General features: G+C 39.8%; 1 protein-coding gene across 6 annotated transcripts in view; it reads right to left on the bottom strand.

The window, feature by feature from the left end:
- DYNC2H1 (dynein cytoplasmic 2 heavy chain 1) overlaps positions 1-21,495 on the bottom strand; it is a 396,411-nt gene that overhangs the window by 354,068 nt on the left and 20,848 nt on the right. For all 6 annotated transcript variants that reach the window (XR_012667749.1, XM_048844045.2, XM_075127044.1 and 3 more), the window contains exons 11-20: positions 16,746-16,921; positions 14,938-15,133; positions 14,259-14,354; positions 11,624-11,776; positions 11,409-11,507; positions 4,791-4,930; positions 4,476-4,704; positions 3,644-3,771; positions 2,526-2,641; positions 195-322 (exon numbers count right to left, since the gene is read on the bottom strand). Coding sequence is in view for 5 of the 6 variants with exons in the window: in XM_048844045.2 (XP_048700002.2) it covers positions 195-322; positions 2,526-2,641; positions 3,644-3,771; positions 4,476-4,704; positions 4,791-4,930; positions 11,409-11,507; positions 11,624-11,776; positions 14,259-14,354; positions 14,938-15,133; positions 16,746-16,921 (1,461 nt within the window). In the remaining variant the exon portion in view is untranslated. The remainder of the gene's footprint in view (positions 1-194; positions 323-2,525; positions 2,642-3,643; positions 3,772-4,475; positions 4,705-4,790; positions 4,931-11,408; positions 11,508-11,623; positions 11,777-14,258; positions 14,355-14,937; positions 15,134-16,745; positions 16,922-21,495) is intronic.

The following is a 21,495-nucleotide window of genomic DNA, read 5'->3' as shown; positions in this document are numbered from 1 at the left end:
AAGTGAGGTGTGGTGACACACAATAATTGACAGAAAACACAAGGAAGAAGCAAGAAAAACATTAAAAGCAACAACAAACTGTTGTAGCAAACTCTACTAATAATATTTTGAAAAGTATTTTGCTCAGGCATACTAAAACATGACTAAACTTTTTGCCTAGATATTTTCCTGACTATGATCAAATAAAATCCTACCTCTGCTTTTTTTTCTTGTAAATGTCCATACTTTAAATTATCTTCTCCAATTTCATCTACAGTCTGGGGCCTAATTATTAATGCTTCTGTGGCATCCGTAAGAAATGAAGAAATATCATGTAGATGAGCTATATAAAGAATATTGGAAAACAAATGTATTACAAACAAAAATATCCATGATACCAGTCTTAAAATCAGATAAATATGTGTGCTAGACAGTCACTTGAACTACATGAAAGATGGTCCAGTTGTTACAGGATTAACCTGGGACCATGGAGACTCAGGTTAATTCCCTATTCCACTTACTCACTCTGTACTTCAGTTTTCCAACCATAAAGTGGGGACAATACCACTTCCCTACCTCACGGAGCTGTTGTGAGAATACATATATCTTCAAAAAAAGGTTATGTGGCATTCAGATATTAAAGGAATTAAAGTCATATAAATACCATAGATAGATCGATAACAGGGCAATAAGGGGGAATAAGAATCACCTCTGCACAGGTACCTAGACTATGGGTCCAGACACATACTCCTTTCTCTCCTGGAGCAGGAAGGAGAGGGAGATGGGCAGAGACCTGGCTCTGCCTCCCAAAACACAACAGCCAACATGAATAAGCTCTCATGTAATTTGCTGCCAGTAGAGGCTTACTGCTGGGGTAGTGCAGTTTATGTAGCACCCTTTACTTGTAGCCATGCCTAAAGGATACAATTTAGCCCACAGTAAGGTGCTATTCAATATGAGTCAGGGTGGAATAATTGGAAACTAAGGCTATTACTGTTTTAAAAAAAATAAACTGTCCAAGCAGGGCTAATAAGCTATGCCAGTGTATGTCACTACAAACTACAGGAAGACTGCAGCTTGTCGCTGTGGACAACCTAATCGCGCAATGATACTGTGGCAATTGAAATACAGACTTCATAATGTTGGTATTGCAGAGTCTATAAATCTCAAATCTCAGGGCTAGATCAGTGCTTCTCAAATGCGGCCACCATGGCCACATGCAGCCACCAGGGCCTTTTCTTTCAGCCACAGCCTCCTGGTGGTGATTGGGGGGAAAGCAGTGGCCCCTCCTAAAAAGCCCACTCTGGAGACACAAACACTGGAGGAGCAGACAGCCAGTGAGTTCCCCGCCTTCCCAGAGGTGCTGGGGTCACACTTCAGCCCTGGGGCTTTGGGCTCCATCCCCCAGGCACGGGGCTTCAGGCTCCCGTCCTCTGGGTTCAACTCCCCGCTCCCCTGGCCCCTGTTGCCTCCCTATCCACCTCCCCATCCAGGACTTAATCTGTCCCTGGGCTTGTCAGGGCTGAGTAAATCTGCTGTGAAAAGGGATATTTGTATTTGTTAATACCCCTTTTCACAGCAGACTTAGTAGCTAGCTGTGCGGCTGTGAAAAGTGATGTTAACATACAAATATCACTTTTCACAGAAGGAGACTTACTAGCTAGCAACCAAAAAAGCAAAAGAAACAACAAAAAAGACAAGAATGTGCAAAGCACCTTATTTGTGTTTCTATTCTGTTCAGGTCCAGTAAAGAATAGAGACAATTGTATATTTTTATTATTGAGTGTACCAAAAAAAAAAACCCTACATAAATAAATTACAATGATTTGGACACTTTTATGTGCATATTTATTTGTTTTTCCTAAAGCTAATTAGGTATTTTAGGAAAAATTGTCAGTGTGGCCACCAGCAAGAGTTGGTGGCCGTACTCTGAGGCCACCAAAAAATTTGTTGTGAGAATCTCTGGGCTAGATTGTGCCTTAAGGCACAGTACTGTACATTTGGTGATGTGTAAGCAGCATTGCATCTAGGAGCAACACCATTAGACACTGTACCTCAAGGACATCCCTTCGAGATACAGTTCCCTCCCCCATCCCTCTTGCTCCATGGTGGACAGTAATTTGCTACTGGCCTATATCATTCCCCTGTACCGTTGTAGGGATGGAGCAGGAGTTCTGTCCATTCCCTAGCCTCAACTACCCTCAAACTTTCAAGAATGCTTCTCTAGAAGAGTAATACACAAGAAATTTCATATAGATGTGGTTATTTCTGGCATAGTTTTTGGCCAAATTAAGTTTACAGCATCTTTTCCAAAGCCCAAAGAAGTCAATGGAAAAGATAAACATTGACTTTGAAGGGTTTTGTATCAGGCCCTTAATGGAAAACTAAAAACATACTACTTTTGCTCCAAAACAACTTTGGTACTTCAGTTTTCCCAAGGATAAAAGATTTTTTTTAAATAAAAAGGTTACTATATATAACAAACACAACAAAAGCAAAAGCCAAAAAAAAAAAAAACCACCACCAATCAGCCACCACTTATTTACCTTGTATGGACTTTCTTAAAGACAGGACAAGAACATCATAGAGCTTCTGTATAAGATCATCAATCACAGTCTTCACAGGATTGCAATTAACAATTAAACAATCTATCTTGATGGTGCTTCAAGATTCAATATAACAAATTCCAAAATATAGAATAAAAAGAGAAAAGATTAAAGGTAATATGCTCTTTATGATACTTATTATATAATAAACTTTAAAAAAACTGTCATTTCAATACTTTATACATTATCTTCAATATTTTCATAGTTTTACAACTTAATATTTTACTAAGAAAATTGTTCATATAGAAGTGCATAAATAAATGTGGCTTAATGTGTGTATATGTAATTATGTTCAAATACTACAATAACTGTATATACAATTTTACTGGAAGCAATTACAAGCTAAGACCCTGACCCTGCAAATACTTATGCATGTGCTTAACTTTACACATGAATAGTGTCACTGAAGTCACAGGGGCTACTACACATGAATAAAGTAAAGTACATTCTTAAGTACTGGGAGGATTGGGGCTTTAGATCTTGATCCTGCAAGAGTATCTGCTAACCCAGACTTCTGCGCTCTTGCAGCGCACTGACATCCATGTGGATGGGAATTCACAGGTACAAGGGTCCACACTGGCATATCTCAATATGGGATCAAGGCCTCAGGGCCCAATCCTACAAATACTAGGCATATGTATTACTCATGAGCATAAGTGTTTGCAACATCAGGCCCTAAAGGCCCCAAGTACTTATTAACTGGAACAGTACTTCATGAATTCAACTGTTAAGAGCTGCAAGCACTATGGTTGGTGTATGTGTTTGATCAGGCCTTAATCTATAAGGAATCTACAATTCCCATGAAGTCAATGGGAGTCTTTCAATTGATTTCAGTGGGAGTTGGATTGGACTCAAAGTCATAAAATTCTGTAACACTAATCTGAAGAACAAGGAGTTAAAAAAATTATAATGGTACACAGACGTTAAAAAGCAGTGCTGAAATCCTGCCTAATTTTTTTCATATAGAACATATATTTCTATTACACTATTTACATTACAGTGATTGGCCAGTGAAAGAGTCCATTGTTCACACACAAAAATGTTTAGGTAAACTGTACCTTGGAAGGCGTTCCACTTCTTTCCCTTTCCCTTTTAACGCTTTAAAGTTTTTTTCCCAGTCTTGTTCACCAGAAAGATGTGTTTCCACCAGAGTTTCCATATCTACTTGTCCAATTATAGTCCATTCCTTTTCAACATTGTATTTGATTATGAGGAAAATAAGTAAGAGGTTAAGATTATGAAACATTACTTGACATGAATATTAATAAAAAGAGTAATCTCTTTTTATATTCTTAATCTAACATTTGTTAAAATATTTTGCACCCTTTCAACTCAATCATTTTAACCATAACAAATGGAGGTTCTCTTCTTCACACAAAGATACTTTCCATTAGTCAGTGCTCAAAGCAGAAGGCATAGACTGGTATGACATGGCCACACTTTTTAATGATACTGTAAAACAAACCTTGAACAAGGGGAGACAGTCTCTTACAATATTAAGATTTCAATGGGAACTACAAATATGCTTCAAGGTAGGCATGTGCTTAAGGGTTTTGTTGACTAGGGATGGACTTACTCATATGCTTAAAATTAAGCACATGTGAAGTGCTTTGCTAAATCAGGACCAGAATGTACAGAAACCAGGGGTGCTGGAACAATTTTTATAGTGGGAGTGCTGAGAGCCATTGAATGACACTGTAAACCTTGTATATAATGGAAACTACTTCAAGCCAGGTGGTGCTGCAGCACCCTCAGCACCCCTAGTTACAGCACCTATGACAGAGACTAACAAAAATCAATGTTCCACTTCTTCTAAACTGATTCATCCCTAAAATAATTGTAATTAGGTCTAAAATGATAAGTCTTACTCAATCAAAATACTGTACAAACCTTAAATTGGTTTGAAACTTCTGCCAGTCTTCTGAACAAATTCTCTGCTTTATTGAAAGTAGTCAGAAATCCACTTGCATTTCTTTCAGTCATAATAGTGAAGATGGACTCCTCTTCTGTTTCACTCACTCCTCTAAACTGATTTGGAAGGGAGATGAACCTCTTCATTTCTCTGTAGTATCTAGCTCGTACTTCTTCAAAAGGAGGTTTGAATTGTAATCTTCCTTGTCTAGAGAGAGAAACAAACCATATACAAATTAATATTTTAGACAATTTCCAGCTACAATATTTTAACAATAGGAAAAAATATCTTACTTATAAGTTAAATCAATACTTATTTCTGGTAGATTCTCATTGAGTGCCTCCAAACCCATTTGATATTGATGCTCCAGAGCTTTATAGAGTTGATGATTCCAGTGTTGTCTCCATGCTTTCATATCACGAGGAAGGAAACCCTAAAATGTAATAACATTTATTTAATTTATATATCTTTCCTCAGTGCATAATTAGACTGTGGAACTAGTGCCACAAGATGTCATTGAGCCCAGGAACTTAATAAGATTCAAGAGGGACAAGATGTTTATATGGATAATAAGAAAAAGTGTTGTAACACTTAGTGCAAACAAAGAGTTTTGTTAGGGATAAAAATATCTCATGCTTCAGGGCTTAAGACAAAATCTATTAAATGTTAGGATGAGGTCTTTATGGAAGCACATTATCTCACATCTGTCTACTGTGGAGTGCCTGCACCTTCCTCTGAAGCATCTGGTACAGGCCACAGTTGGAAATAGGGTACTGAACTAGATGAGCTACGGGTCTGATCCAGTGTGAAAATACCTATGTTCCTATGATTTAGAAGCCTATCTTTAGGTACCTGTTATTGAAAATCCTGTGTGATTTGAAGAATTAGTATTACTTAATAAATAGATTTTAGATGTTGTCTCTCAAAGCAAGGACATTAGTCACTGAAGACAGTCTCTACAGGAGGAAGAAAGCACATTAGCAGGAGTGATTAAAGAGAATTTTACTGGAATCTGTTGTATTGTGCACTGTGAGGAAGTCTACAGCTATAACAAGCACTTCAACATCAGTAAAAAGTTACTTAGTAAACCAATCACACTACTGCAGCAAATTTTCAAAGGACAAAAGGAACGATACATTTCTTAACGGATCATTCTTTTTCTGTTAACAGTTTCTGTCCTCATTCATCACAAATGGATTATTCCTCTCACCTGTGGAATTCAGACAGTCTAAAGTTGTTCCTGGAGTCTCCAGGTCTGAGCCCCACCTTTGAACTAAGGCCCACAGAAGAGTTCTTCCAAAGCTCTAGAAACACTCCATCAATTAAGAAACCAATTTAAAACTGTATAAGGAGGCAATTATGTTTAAGTCCCTCTTTAGAGAAAAATGTTAACACGTTACAAATTGCATTCTGGTCATTTACGAGACTACCAGAGTGGGGTGAATGAGGAGAGCTGTTAACAGAAAGAACATTATCAGATAAGAAATTTCTCATTCTGCTGCACAGCTACTCTCCTCATATATAATAAATGGGAAGTAGTGAACAGTAATTCACAGAAGTGGAAGGAGAGGACAAAGCAGAATTGTAATTATTATTACAGCAGAATAATAAGCAGAAATGGAAGTTTCTCCACCTGATGCAAGAGCTTTGTAATTTAAGGAATTATTTGCAGCATCTTTCTACTAAAGGATGGTTCTGCAGAGGAATGGAAAGCCACTTTGCAAATCTTCCTTGGATGAGGCTCAGACTATTTCTTCTCACAATGCAATTAAGTATCTTGTAAAGGGAACCCCAATTCTCTCCATGAATGGTTTCCCAAATGCATAGCATGTCAACTGGTACAGGATTTTAACATGTTGCCTGCATAGAGGCCCTAAGACCCTGCCATTTTGGATGGAATAAGATGAACAGGGGAAATTGGTGTGTATACACTGTATGCTTTAGAGCTCTAGAAATTTCAATTTATGCCACAACCTTTCCAAGAGAGTGCCAGGTTTGGAACAAATTATGACAGAACTATTTCCCAGGGACTGTGGAAAGAAGAATTTACCTTGGGCAGAAAGGTTTCTGGAGCAGTAAGACATTTTCTCATAACAACAGCAGTTTGGCTCTTGAAAAAATAATTGAACTAATTTCAAAACCCGTCTTTTGGAGGTAATGACAACTAAAAAGGCTGCCATAGGCTTGTCTAATCTATCAATCTGATTAATTTTGACATGTGATACTCAGTTGGGGAGTCTGATATGCCTGTCAAACCATTATCCTGTTATGATGTTTGGTTTTAGGACCCCCACCAAATATCCTGAAGAAACTCTAGTGCAGCTGAGATCACCAGAACTTTCTGATTCTTTTAATTATTTGTTAGTATTATGGTAACATCTAGAGGCCAGGGACCCATTGGACAAGGGTCCCATTTACAAACAAGAAACCGTCCTTTCCTCTGAGAGTTTTTTGCATCCCTTCACAACAGAAATGAAACCTGACCAGATCAATAAATGAAATTTCCTCCATGAGTTCTGTCTCGATACCAAAATGTATCAATGAGATTAACAGAGAATTCCTTCCAAATTATTCTTCTCTTTTAATACCCAGACTGTTAACTGTTAACTATTGCTTCAATATGTCTGGTCTTTGTGCTGATGCAATGGATGTTCCTTGGTTCTCTATCAAATGCAAAAACATATGCATTTTTTGTTAGTGGACTAGAAGGACTCCAGCTCTCTCTTTTTCCTCATTTATGTATCTTTTATTTGAACTGTCCTGACAGGCAGCAGATTATCAGGATGGAAGACCAATGAATTACTAAACATGATTACAAAGGAAAGCCACTACACTGCCACTACAAAGCAATCATGTAGTTGCCAAAAGCTTCGGTGGCACGATGAGAACACCTACGATGGACATAAACTGTATATCCATCCAGACCATCTCAAGAACCTAGCTAGAGATAGATCCAGGTGGTACTCAATCTGCAAGGAGGCTATGTCTCTGTGAGATTTGCCAAGACAATGACAATGATGATGATAATACTCCTCTCTGCCCAGAACATTACTTCCATTGCCTCTGAGAGAAGCTTTGCCCTCTATTACTCCCTAAAAGGGAAATAAACATTCAAGTTCAGAGCATAAGCCATAACAGGTAGAAGAACAAAACTTTGCTTGGGGGCAAGTTATTCTATAACTGCCCATATAGAGTTCCTTGCATCTTCCTTTGATGCAGCTGGTATTGGTCTCTCTCTCATAAACAATATTGGACTCAATGTACTGCTGGTTTGCTCCTGTAAGGCCATTTCTATGTTTTAGAGCTGTCAAAGTAAATTAAAAGGATCTATACTCTGAGATGCTAAAAATCTGTGAGGTGCACAAAGTGTGAGGTTAAGAGAGCTAGATGTTTTTCATTTTGAGAGAGAGAGAGACCATAACCCCTTGGTCATCTTGTCTTCCAGTATGCTACCTATCCTGCAGGTATGCTTCCCCTGCCCACTGCAAGTAAGAAAGGGTCTAGAGTAACAATTGGGTTGGTTTTCAGCACATTGTCTGTACTGTCTACCCACAAAGGGGCATTCAGATGTGATGCAGGAATGATGCCTAATTTTGCATTGCATCTAGTGAGTTATTCCATATCTTCAGAAGGAATTTCCAAAGGCACATTTTCAGAAAATGAAACAAATGCATGGCACCAACTATCCTGGCTGCTGGAGATAACTAGCTATGCATGACAACTGCCAGAAAATGACTGATGCAATGAAGTTTTTGATCTGAGAGAATCTTTACTATAGTGGTAAAATTACAGACAGAGACATGTCTATTTTGACCCCTAGATGAGCAATTTTCTGTATTGTGTTGAAAAGGATCTTGTTGATTTTGAAGAACTGGTGGGTATGAATCCTTTCCAGCAGCAAGCATGTTATGTGTGGGTCTGTTTCTCTGGACACGGCGCTGATTGGGATGTTGTTCAGGAACGGGTAAATATTTATGACTTTTGGCCTGAGCCTTGTTGTTACTACCACTAGCCAAAGTGTCTGGGTGGAGACAGTATATCAAATGGAAAAATATTGTACAGGAATTGCAAACTTTTCATGCACAAACACAAATCATTTCCTCTAATTATGAGGATTTTGTTGGTTTTGGAAGAAAACTTAATTTGGTCTTTGTGGGGAACTTCTGCTCTAGATTTTTCTTTCTGGTATGGCAATAGTCTCCTTTTGAATACACTTGGTGTTGATAGCAACCAGGGGATTGCTATGCTATATTTGATGGTGAGGCTTGAGACCTCTCTGCATTCTCAGCTACTAATTTCTCGAATGTTTCCTCAAATATCCTTACAGCTAACTACATCAAGAAAAAATTGTCAAAAAAATAATACTGAAATCCGGTACCACTCAGGGCTTTACTCAGTAAACCAGGACCCATTTTGAACATCTATATATCTTAGGCATATATGGGTCCCATTATCATATCTGAGTGCTTCACAATCTTTAATGTATTTATGCTCAAAAAATCCCTGTGAGGTAGAGCACTCCTATCATCCAAATTTTTGCAGATGGGGAACTGAGACACAGAAAAGTTAAGTGATTTGCCCAAAGTCACACAGGAAGCCTGTGGAGGATCAGTGACTTGAACCCAGGTCTCCAAAGTCCTAATCTAATGCTCTAATTACTGGACCCTCATTCCATTTTTTCAAATGCTTCTGCATGGAAATGAATACAAATTAAAATTATAGAACCAAGTGATCAAGAAAAAACGAACCACCAACTTGTTCCACCACTAGGGGAAAAGTTTCCAGTGCGCTGAGTTGAAAGATGGCCTTAATTCTGGAGCCTCCATCAACAACGCTTGACTACCTCTGAATTCCACAGGTGACAAGCATTACCCATTTGAGGAGGAGAAAAGCTGTTCAGCAGAAAAATGTTTTTCTTTTAGTTCATTTCCCTAAATATTACAAAACAGCACACAAACAGCTTTTACAAGAATAGTGAAATTATTAAAGTTTTAAAAAATATATTGACTTCAAGGTAAAATTGCAAAGCTTTAAAAATTGAATTTATAAAAAACAATTAGGAAACAAAAGTACTAGCAGAATATGTGAAGAATCAAAAACATGCTTAGTTTATTTCAGTGGTTCTCAAACTGTGGATCGGGCCCAAAGTGGGTTGCGACCCAATTTTAATGGGGTCTCCAGGGCCAGCATTAGACTTGCTGGGGTCTGGGACTGAAGCCTGAGCCCCACCACCCCAAGCTGAAGCCAAAGACCAAGGGCTTCAGCTCAGGACAGCAGGGATCTGGCTCCACACACCCCCTACCCCGCCCAGGGTCATGTAATAATGTTTGTTGTCAGAAGGGGATCGCAGTGCAATGAAGTTTGAGAACTGCGGGTTTATTCATTATTCATACTGTGCAATTCTGGAGTTGGTAACAGACATTGCAAAGAAAATACAAGCTGAATATTTCCTTTGCCTACCTGCAAACACCTGACTATAGTATTCCAGGTTTGCTAAGGATATCACAACCATTTAAGTGTATAATTCCATAACTGCTGATTCATAGATATTAAGGTCAGAAGGGACCATTAGGATCATCTAGTCTGACCTCCTGCACAACGCAGGCCACAGACTCTCACCCACCCACTCCTGCAAAAAACCTCTCACCTATGTCTGAGCTACTGAAGTCCTCAAATCTGATGTCAATAGAAAAACTCCCATTGACTTAAATGGTACTTCAAAAGAAGAGCATTCCTTGCTTTGGCTTATGTAGTAGCAGTGTCACCAACTCTTATTGTTAAAATATGGTACTGTGTAATTAGGACTTGGCAGGTAAGGAAAGAAAAAAAACCCTCATCATTATTTAAAACAGTGGTCACCAACTGGTCGATCGCAATCTCCATCTGCACAGTGGGGCTGCCACTAAGACAGGCTCCTTGTTTGCCCTGGCCCCACACCGCTCCCGGAAGCGACCAGTACAACCCCACGGGTGGGCGGAGGCAGGGGTCTCCCTACGCACACTGTTCATACCTGTAAGCACCACCCCCACAGCTCCCATTGGCCAGGAATGGGGAGCTTTGGCCAATGGGAGCTGCGGAGGCATTGCTTGCAGAGAGGGGAAGTGCGCCAAGCCACGTGCTACCCCCCCACCCTGGGGCCACAAGGGGCACGTTGGAGCTTTCCAGGAGCCATGTGGGGCCAAGGTAGGCAGGGAGCCTGCCTCAGTGGCAGCCACGCTGTGCCGCTGACCGGGAGCTGCTGGAGGTCCGTGCAGCCAGGCGGAAGGCCACACCCCAAGCCCCAGCCCTGAGCCCCATCCCAGAGCTAGCACCCCAAACCCCCTCCTGCACCCTCAACCCCCTCCTGCACTCCAGCACTGAGCCCCTCCAGGAGCCAGCACCCATACCCCCTCCTACACCCTAATCTCCAGCCCTGACCCCCGTCCCAGAGCCAGCACCCTGAACCACCTCCTGCACCCCTCACCCCCTCCTGCACCTCAGCCCCCTGCCCCAGGCTCAGCCCAGAGCCCCCTTCCAGACTGTGAACCCCTCAGCCCCAGCCCAGAGCCCACACCCCCTCCCGAACCCCAACCCCTTACCCCAGCCCAGTGAAAGTGAGTGAGGGTGGGGGAGAGCAAGTGACAGAGAGAGGGGGAGATGGAGTGAGTGGGGTGGGGCTTTAGGGAAGGGGTGGGGTAGATCCTCGGTTACCCTTAAATTCAAAAAGTGATCTTGGGTGTAAAAAGGTTGAAAACCACTGATTTAAAAAGTAAATGCATGTCTAAATTTAAAGTCTACACATATATCCTATGCTGCCTTGGGATCTTAGGTTTTTGGAACAAAAGCTTTGTAGTTCACCTTTGCATTTTTATTATTAATTCCTCGTTACTGAAAATTACTTCATAGCCTACAATACAATAATTAAATCATGCCTGTGACTCAAGGCTGGCGAAACCAGATCTAAGTTCCTGTAGTCCATCTTTCCAACGCTGCTGCTGCCGCAGTAGATCAATATTCATGAGAACTACAACCTGTAGAAAAAAGAATTTAAAATGTGCTAAATATCGTACTATTAATTTGTCGTCAATGAAAATGGAAGAAAGTACGGTCCAGAAAAGGTTATTTCAGTTTCATTAATAAAACATACCTTTTCAATGAAGTTAGTATGCCACTTTCTTAGTTTTCTGTTTTCACTGGAAAGCCGTTCAGCAGCAGCTTGTAGTTTTTGAATATATGCTTCTAATTCTTTAGGGTTATCCCATGTTATCTGTGTCTTTCCCCCAGAGCCAGCTTTCGAATGCTGGAGGGGGAAAATAAAGAAGCAAATGTTGCAAGGTTTAAAGACAAATATAGAGCTAAATCATCAGTTTGCAATCTAGGCCACAGTAAGGGACAGCTTCAGAAGGAGATTGTGAATTTGAGTCAATCTCTCTCACGGTCTCCCTACAGCTCCAGGAAGGAGTATATTGTCGCAGCATATGCTCTGCAACACACCAGTGTAACTAAATCAGTGAGTGGGTTAAGGGGGGAGGAATCAAAGCTCTGCCCACTCCCCGCCAACCTGACAGAGATGCCTAGCCACTACGCACAGCCTGGGACGGCACAGGTATGCCACACATCCCCTCTGCTCCCTTGCATCTTTGCTCAAAGTGAACCATGAACTGATCCACAACTAGTTACTTCTCCAAATTTACACGTTCTCCATGAAAGTAGTAACTGTTTAAAAGTACGTTGTAAAAACTCCTATTGTCAGACGACCTGACTTGCAGTTTATCTGGATGACATAGGCATTTTTGTATTTTTCCTTGGTTTTGGAACATATCTTGCTAAGGTTATATTTTAAAAATTATAGAAGAAGGGCTATGCTTGCATGAGATTTTGAATACATTCCGGACTTAAGAGATGCAGCACATGATCTGCAGCCCGGGGGTGGGGGAGGACGGGACATAATGGCTTTAAGCCATCTTTGTGCCCTCCAATCCTGGGCCATTCTGGTGGCTGGAGAGACCTCCACTGCAACCTGCAGTTAGTCCTGGAAGACTGTCTAAGTGATAGCAGCCTCCCCAGACTGCCCTATGAGCCACAGTGGCCTCCAATCTCCGCAGCACCGCATGCTGTGACCCCACCCCTGACATGTCTCTCCAGTCCCCAGCTATGCCAGGGCTTGTGAGGAGTTCTCTGGAGGCCCCGTTCCAGCTGCCTTCAACAGTGCTTGCACTGGGGAACCTTCCTTAATTAGATATGGGGCTCTTAGAGCCTCTTTGCAGCACTCAGGCCCTTTTCATAGCATAAAGGGGCCCAAGCAGAACAGAGGATCATACCAGACTATACCCAGGATACAGTGAAACTCATGATGTACAGAATGTTTGTCAATGAATAAAGTAAATAAACAGCAAAAATAGAGGAAAAAATTCTTCAGTCTTTCTCTTATAGTAATCTCAAGAGTTATCTGTACCAATGCTATGTTAAATAAATTCAGACAATAGGGTAAAGTTTTAAAGTGATAATATCCCTTTAAAGTAGGGGATGGGAAGGAAGAAAAGAAAAAAATACATGAATGTCACGAATTTGGACACTTTCTAAAAATCTATATTTCAAACTCCTTAAAATAAGGTTCTAGTACTTCCTTTAAAAAATGGTGAACTTCTTCTTAAATGACTGTAAACCAACACCTTGTTCACAAAACAAAAATATTAAAGTCTTTGACCATTAACCCACAGTAACAAATAGTATCCATAAGTGAAAAAACAAATGCATATAGAGAATTTTTAATTTTTCATCTAAAATTATAAGCTGTTTATTTTCAAACAGTCCAAATAGTCTCAGAAATCATAAACCTAAAGAGGGAGAGAATTCCAAAAGCCACATTTTTTGATGATCTATGTTTTTAGAGACGTAAGAGCTAAACTATTCCTTTTAATTAATTTCATTTCAAGAATAAACACCTTATATATATATATATATATATATATATATATATATATATCATATGTACTAAATAGACAAAAACTGTTAAAAAAGAAAGGGGTTGCAGAAAATTAAAAATAATAAATTAAAATTAAAAATTAAATTTAATATACATGATTTGTCAAGATATAAGAAATTACACTTTTACCCCAAGTTGGTCCTTATAGGCATCACCTGCAAGCCTCCCCACCACACACATACACACCAAGCAAAGGCCTCGGTAACTATGTGGACCTTACAAAATGCCCTAAAGGGCAACAAAACCAAGCTATTTTGAGCTTACAGGAAGAGCACTCATGAGCACTTCAAGAAGAGTAATCTGCCTCCAGCCCCAAAATGTTCAAAGCTGAGGCCTGTCCTCAGTTGACCTCAATAGTCATAGTAATAAATAGAGAGCCTCTTGGAAAACCAGGACCCAAATCATATAGTGCTTTACAGTTCTTGAATTGCACCTGAAAGTAAATAGGAAACCAGTGCAAATTTCTGAGAACAGCTGTAATATTTTTCATACCACCACCATTACTGAAGCACACAGCCACATTCTGCCCCATCTGTAGCTTCCAACTGGTCTTTAAGGATAAAAAGCACATTATAATAATCAAATATGAAGGTAAAAAAAGCATAAGTAACTGTGGAAAGAACCGTATCTGAAAGAAATGGTCACAATTGTCTAGCTAAGTGCAGATGAAAGAGACGTTCTTGGTCACTAAAAAGTTGCAGTTATAAAATCAACAGGCTAATAAATAATCACAAAAAGATAAGGGCACATGAAATACATTGCCAAAGCTTAAAGCAACAAAGAAGGATTCCTTTACCTTAATTATCTGTTCAAATGCTAAGGCAGACTGTAACATCATTGGCTTCTGACTCTGAATCATCTGTTGATCAATTGAATTGTAAAAATGTGCCACCTATGAAACAAATAGGATTTACGATAAGCAGCATATTTCCATTTATATGCCAATAGTTTTTAATACTTACAATATATTCCTGAGAGTATTGCCAATTCCAATATTATCAAGACTTATACTTTATCAATATGATTTTTAATAAGATATTTAACAAGTATATATAATACGCCATTTTAGAGTATGTGATCATGTCTCCCTTTAGTGGCTGGCCCTAGCAATTATAAATTTGCACCTAAAAAGGCTATATTTACCTTACGTGGAAAATTGCAAATGGCTCTCTTTATTGTAATGTCTCATAGTCAATTTCAAAAACAGGTTAATTTTTAATACTGCACTAAACATTTATGTGTGTCTATTTCTTTATTTTTGTTCAGTTTTTAGGATTAAATTTAGTTCCAATATTATCATCATTTAATGTTTTTAAATTGTTCAAGAAACACACTGTAGCTTTAATAAAGATAAAGGGTTATAGCAGAAAGCTTATTAGCCTGATAATCAAATGACAATATAATGGTCTGGAAATACTCTACCATTAATGCATAGAAATCTGTACAGATAGTGGTTATGGTTTATTATCTCATACCTGCTTGAGGATAACTGCTTGCTTGCAGAATTTTTGTGCAGTGTTTGCAACTTGCTGTATTTTAGCAGGAATAACAAAGCCAAGTGCAGATAATTGACGTACTTCTCTTAGGAGAGTCACCAAACGATCTGAATAATGTATTTTTAATTCTCCATCACAATGATCCAACTCCATAATAGGACTACTAGCTTGCATGCTAAACCAAAATTAATATTAAAAATTACTAAGTATGATTTGTCCAGGATCCTTTCCAAAATGCTGGATAACATTTACTTTTTTCTGACTATTTTTTATTTTGAAGTTGTTCATTCTATGATTCTTGATGTTAATCCAGTCACCTCTATTACTATCCAAAACCTCTGAAGACTAGCAACAAGGGCAACACATAACAGAACTTCATTTTAACATTTGTTTTTACTCAGAAGATTGTCAGGCATGTTATAATACACATTGTTTCTTTAGTTCCCATCCAGGGCTACTCTGAGCACTCTTTGGATTAACAACCATGCAAGGGGACTTCCAGTCTGAATGCGACAGGGCTCACGTGACACTCAGCCATGTGAGATGGAGGAAGAGAGAAACTCCAGGGCAGAGCCAGCCTGAGGATCAGAGACTCAGACCACCAGCAGCAGATACAGAAACATTTGCATCAGACACAGCAATACTGGTGGGGGAAGAAAAGATGAGCCACAAATCCCCTATAACAAGAACTATGCAGAGAGGACTCTCCACCTCTGGGGACACCAGAGTTCCTCAGTCATTTTTGCTCATGGAATGGAGAGGGCCTTAAAGTCTATTACTCTATGAGAACCAGCCCAAGGGCCAGAGAATCAAGCTAGCAGAAGCATTTGCAGCATATTGTCAGATACAATACTGGCATCAGACTATCTTCAGTTTTTGCACTTGACAATCTCACTCCTGTGCTAACTGGCTGTTTGTATCGACCCTCTCCCAGCGCTCCTCAGTCATTTCTCTTCAGCTTTATTCCTTCTGCCCTCCATGTTCCCCTTCCTCCTTTTCTCACCCTCTTTCCTCTGCCTCATTATCCTTGCCTCCCTCTCTTCAATGCCTCCTCTCTCTTGTTTTCAATTTAGCTAATCCTCTCTCAACAAACCCATTTTAAAAAAAGCCTAACAAAAAGCAAAACCTTGTCAGGCATCACACTATTCATCTGGCTTGTTTGTTGTAACTCTTCACTGTTGCCAACTCTCAGGTGAATACCGGTATGTAAGAATCTCATCTTTCATTTTTTTTAAATTAAGTTGGTAGCCCTCATGTCTGCAGAGGAAAGCTTGGAAGAATAACCCAAGTGTGTCTTAAGGCTTCAAAAAAACAGAAGGTAAATAAAAAGAACTGGCTACTCCCACATTTTTTTTAAATCTCATGATTTTAAAGATAATCTCATGAATGAGTATTTTAATGGCTTTCATCAATTCATCTTCTGTCTGCCTTGTCTATCTAGATTGTGAGCTCTAAGGGACACTGACTTCCTGTTATCCTATATTTGTCTAGCAGTTAGCACAATGGGACTCCAATCTCATTCAGTCTCTAAGAACTACTGTAACACAAATAACAAATAAAAATAATAATAAAAATATTCCCAAACATATTTCATTTTGCTTTACCAACCAAGTCTGATACAATCCACAACACTGAAGTGGCTATGAACTGCCTTATTTTATTTCTCTTATTTATTCTCTCTTCTACACCAGAGCATCACTGTACAGGTCTTCATCAGCTCTTTTTAGATTACACTGTAATACAGATTTTGGGAATAGTTCTTACTGCGTACAATATTTTATACTTACCAAAGTCCTGACCGGGGATTCGACAAACCTGACTGAATGTCCCTGGACCAACCATCAAATTGTTCTTGTTCGTAAACCTTAAACTGTTCTAAAAGATCATCTGCATTTTGATGGAATGTTTGAAATCCAGACAAGTCAGAAAGAAGAGCCTCTGCAATCTTGATGGCGTCATCCACCTTAAACACAATCCCATTTGTCAAAGATGAAAGGGGCATAACTTTTGGATTGTATTTTTATTTTAGACACATGACAATAAGTACAAAGATCATTATTTGCAAAACACAAAACATCTAAAGGCAAATTGTTATAAGTGGAGCTCTCCAAGAAAGGGATCTTTTGGTAAAGCACGTGATTTTCAAGGAACATTTGTGTTCCCTCTTTAAGAGCCAGATATTGAAAGTCACAGTCCCTAATCACAGGGTCCTTTTCACCCTTTACACTAGTTCTTTTTGAATCTAACATGAACATACTGTAGTCACTTACTCTAGTATAACCTCCAAACACTGACCATTAAAAACCAAACATTAAAAGATATCAACACTACATAGAAAACTTCCATTTACAAATTTTAAAAAAGAATACAGCTGCAGTTACCTAAAGACCTCAATGAACACTCAAAATCTTAAGGAACAGGATTTTGTCAAAATCAAGGGAACCTGCCAGTAGGCTTTGAAATTTGCACTACAGGCCCAAGCACAGAGTACAGTGAAGAGGTGCAGATGGTAGACTGTAAGGAAGGTTAGTACAAGCACTTTAATATTGGTGTAATATTGGTGTACATGGTGATCTTACCCCTTGTCAAGGCTCCTCCCCCACTCTGAACTCTAGGGTACAGATGTGGGGACCTGCATGAAAAACCTCCTAAGCTTATCTTTACCAGCTTAGGTCAAAACTTCCCCAAGGTACAAAATATTCCACCCGTTGTCCTTGGACTGGCCGCTACCACCACCAAACTAATACTGGTTACTGGGGAAGAGCTGTTTGGACACGTCCTTCCCCCCAAAATACTTCCCAAAACCTTGCACCCCACTTCCTGGACAAGGTTTGGTAAAAAGCCTCACCAATTTGCCTAGGTGACTACAGACCCAGACCCTTGGATCTTAAGAACAATGAACAATCCTCCCAACACTTGCACCTCCCCTTTCCTGGGAAATGTTGGATAAAAAGCCTCACCAATTTGCATAGGTGACCACAGACCCAAACCCTTGGATCTGAGAACAATGAAAAAGCATTCAGTTTATTACAAGAAGACTTTTAATAGAAATAGAAGTAAATAGAAATAAAGAAATCCCCCCTGTAAAATCAGGATGGTAGATATCTTACAGGGTAATTAGATTCAAAAACATAGAGAACCCCTCTAGGCAAAACCTTAAGTTACAAAAAAGATACACAGACAGAAATAGTTATTCTATTCAGCACAATTCTTTTCTCAGCCATTTAAAGAAATCATAATCTAACACATACCTAGCTAGATTACTTACTAAAAGTTCTAAGACTCCATTCCTGGTCTATCCCCAACAAAGACAGACACACAGACAGACCCAGACCCTTTGTTTCTCTCCTCCTCCCAGCTTTTGAAAGTATCTTGTCTCCTCATTGGTCATTTTGGTCAGGTGCCAGCGAGGTTACCTTTAGCTTCTTAACCCTTTACAGGTGAGAGGAGCTTTCCCCTGGCCAGGAGGGATTTCAAAGGGGTTTACCCTTCCCTTTATATTTATGACACCCCTATTTGACTATCAGATCCAGCTAGGAAGGGGTGGGTGATTCCTATAAAGAACTGAGATGGCTTAGTTGGAGGGGAGCTTCAGGAAGGAATTTGGTTCCTGGGGCTGGTCCTAGAACAGGCAGAATGAGACATAAGGGGAAAGGCCTTTGGGCCCCTGCAGCTTGTTTTGGTCATGAAAATAAATGAAGGTAACTTACTTGTAACAGAGTTCTTCAAGTTAACTCTGCATATTCACTCTCTGGGGACCTACACCAACCCTTGCAGCAGGACAGTGGAAATTAGTAGCAGTGACCAATAAGTGACCATGCTTCCCCACCCTCCTGCCTAGTGCTCAAGTGTGTTTTGAGCATATGAGTATAAAGGGGGTGTGGCACCGTTACCACCTCGGTTTCTTCCACCACTAAAGCGGAAAACTACTGATATTTTAATACGGACTCTGGAGGAATGGAGAAGGTGGAGGGGGTATGAATATGCAGAGTCCATCTCAAAGAACTCTGGTTACAAACAGGTAACCTTCATTTCTTCTTTGAGTATTCTCTACATATTCCCACTTTTGGGGTAGTTTGACAAGCAGTGCAGTAAACTGGATGGAAAGGTGCAGAGTTCTAATTAAACAAGGATTGGAGTAACACTCTACCAAACTGGGCATCCAACTTGGATGCCATATCCAAAGTGCAAGGCTTCACAAAAGTGAATAGTAATCTACGTAGCAGCTTTGCATATCTCAAGGGAATGTGTTTATAAAAGCTGTAGCTATAGCTACTGCCCTAGTAGAATGAACTCTAAGCAGAGTAGGAATGGGAAGAGAAGCTCCTCCGTCTATAACACTCTTCAATGTACTGTCTAACCCACCTAGACAGAAACTGAGATGAAATGTCTTTCCCTTTGATTTACCAGCATATGAAACAAATAACTTAGAAGAAGACTTAAAACTCTTTATCTGAATAGTATGATAGTACTGTCTTCACATCCAACAATTGTATCCTGGGCTCCCTTTTAGATGAATGAGGCTTTGGAAAGAACACCAGTATATTAATAGTTTCATTTACATGAATCTCAGAAACAATTTTAAGAAAAAATTTAGGGTGTGGTCTAAGAAACACTGTGATACACTGTACCTCACAATGACACCCTGTAACCCGCATATTCATTATTCATATATGGTTGTGATATTTCATACAACGCATGCCATGTAAGGTATCATATGAGAGGTCATGATCTGTTGAAACTGGTTATTCTGTCTCAGTATGCATATCATTAGTGTGTATAGAGTTACGAGATTGTGCTGAATGGTTGTCACTGAAATATGCTGTAAGTTTGCTAGTGGCATGCAAAAGATCTCAGCCCAGGTGGGGTGTTGACCATACATTAATCAACTGTGTGACTCAACTATGCAAGCACCACACAAAGGGAACTGATTTTTCACTGTGACTCAGCAACGCCCACCAGGACATGCTTAGGCTAGTGTCTGCCAGGCACATGGGCCAAGGTTATAAAATAAAGGACAGTTGAAGCAGGCAGGGGCCTTTCTCCTCTAACCACCTACACTGGAAACAACCGGGATGCCAAGAAGACTAAGATCATCTGAGGAATCTTGTCCAGACTTCAGCAGGGAAGTCTGTGCATTAAGGACTGTAACATCCAGTGGGGTGAGAACAGTGCCTGACTCAAATCCTGTTTAGTTTATAGAATATAGATTGGATGCATATTTTTATTTTCTTTGGTGACCATCTCTGTTCTTTTATGCATATCACTTATAACCACATAAAATCTATCTTTCTGTAGTAAATAAACCTGTTCTATATTTTACCTAAAACAGTATATCTTGCTTGAAGTGCTTGGGAAACCTGAGCTCAGGAACAAAAGCTGGTGCATGTCTTCTCCACATTGACAGGGGGGCAGACTGGGTTACAAACTTACAATTCTCAGACTTCTCAAAGTAGGACAGTAGTACGGCTCTGGAGTCCTAAGCTGGGGAGCTGGGGGAAATTGGCTGGAGCCTCTCTGTTGCTGCTTCATGAGAAGCACTCAAATAACTCGGCTGGGTGTGACCCTGCCTGTGGACGTCTGTGTAAGTGCAGTACCTGGAGAGGTTTGCAGCTTGTTACATCACAGTGCGAAAGGGAGGCCAGGTTGGTAAGCCAGAGGTCTCAGCGGTATCCCAGTTACAGGTTGCACCACGGGGAACCCGTCCCAAACATCTTGTCTTTACAAAAAGTACTAAAAGGGTGATCTATCACCAATGCATGTAGTTCACTAATTCTTCTGGCTGAAGTAACTGCTATTATAAAGGCCATCTTCACAAATAAATGGAACAAAGAGCAGCTCACTATAGGTTCAAATGGTTGTGACAAGTTGAATCAAAACTAAATTCCGGTTCCATGGAGGGACAGGGTCTCACACAGGGGGACACAGGTTCAATATCCTTTCAAAAAGTTCTTAACCAGCATATACGAAAAAATAGATTTGACAATTATGTGATAATGGTATGCTGCTATTGCTGCTAAATGAACCCTTAATGGAGGGCAGAGATAACCCATTTATTTTTAAGTGTAACAGATATTCCAGAATAAGTTTCACTGGAGCTGGAACTGGGTCAGCACCTTTTCCAGTTGTCCATAAAACAAATCTTTTCCACTTTAACTCATGTTTTGTAGTAGATGGCTTTCTGGAATTAATTAAAACTCTCGGCATCTCAACCAAGCATGATCTTTCTTACTCTGTCAAAGGCCTATCACCCATGCTGTCAAACGTAACAACCAGAAATCTGGATGTGATACACAGGATTTTGAGCTGCTCTCTTTTGTTTCCAAGCACAGTACTGAAAACACTGCTTTGCCACTATTAACTGAAAAAAGGGGAAAAACCTACATGAAATTAATTAAATTGCTAAGAAATAGGGCGGCAGCAGTAGGCAATAATATTAAGATCCATAAGATAACAAGTATATATTAAAGAAATAATGTGATAATAATGTAAGAATCAATCCTGAAGCACTTACATGAGAGGAAAGTGATCAGGAAC

The sequence above is a fragment of the Caretta caretta genome, chromosome 1 (assembly GCF_965140235.1).
Source record: "Caretta caretta isolate rCarCar2 chromosome 1, rCarCar1.hap1, whole genome shotgun sequence".
NCBI classification, from domain to species: domain Eukaryota; kingdom Metazoa; phylum Chordata; order Testudines; family Cheloniidae; genus Caretta; species Caretta caretta.
This window is presented reverse-complemented; position numbering and strand designations above follow the sequence as displayed.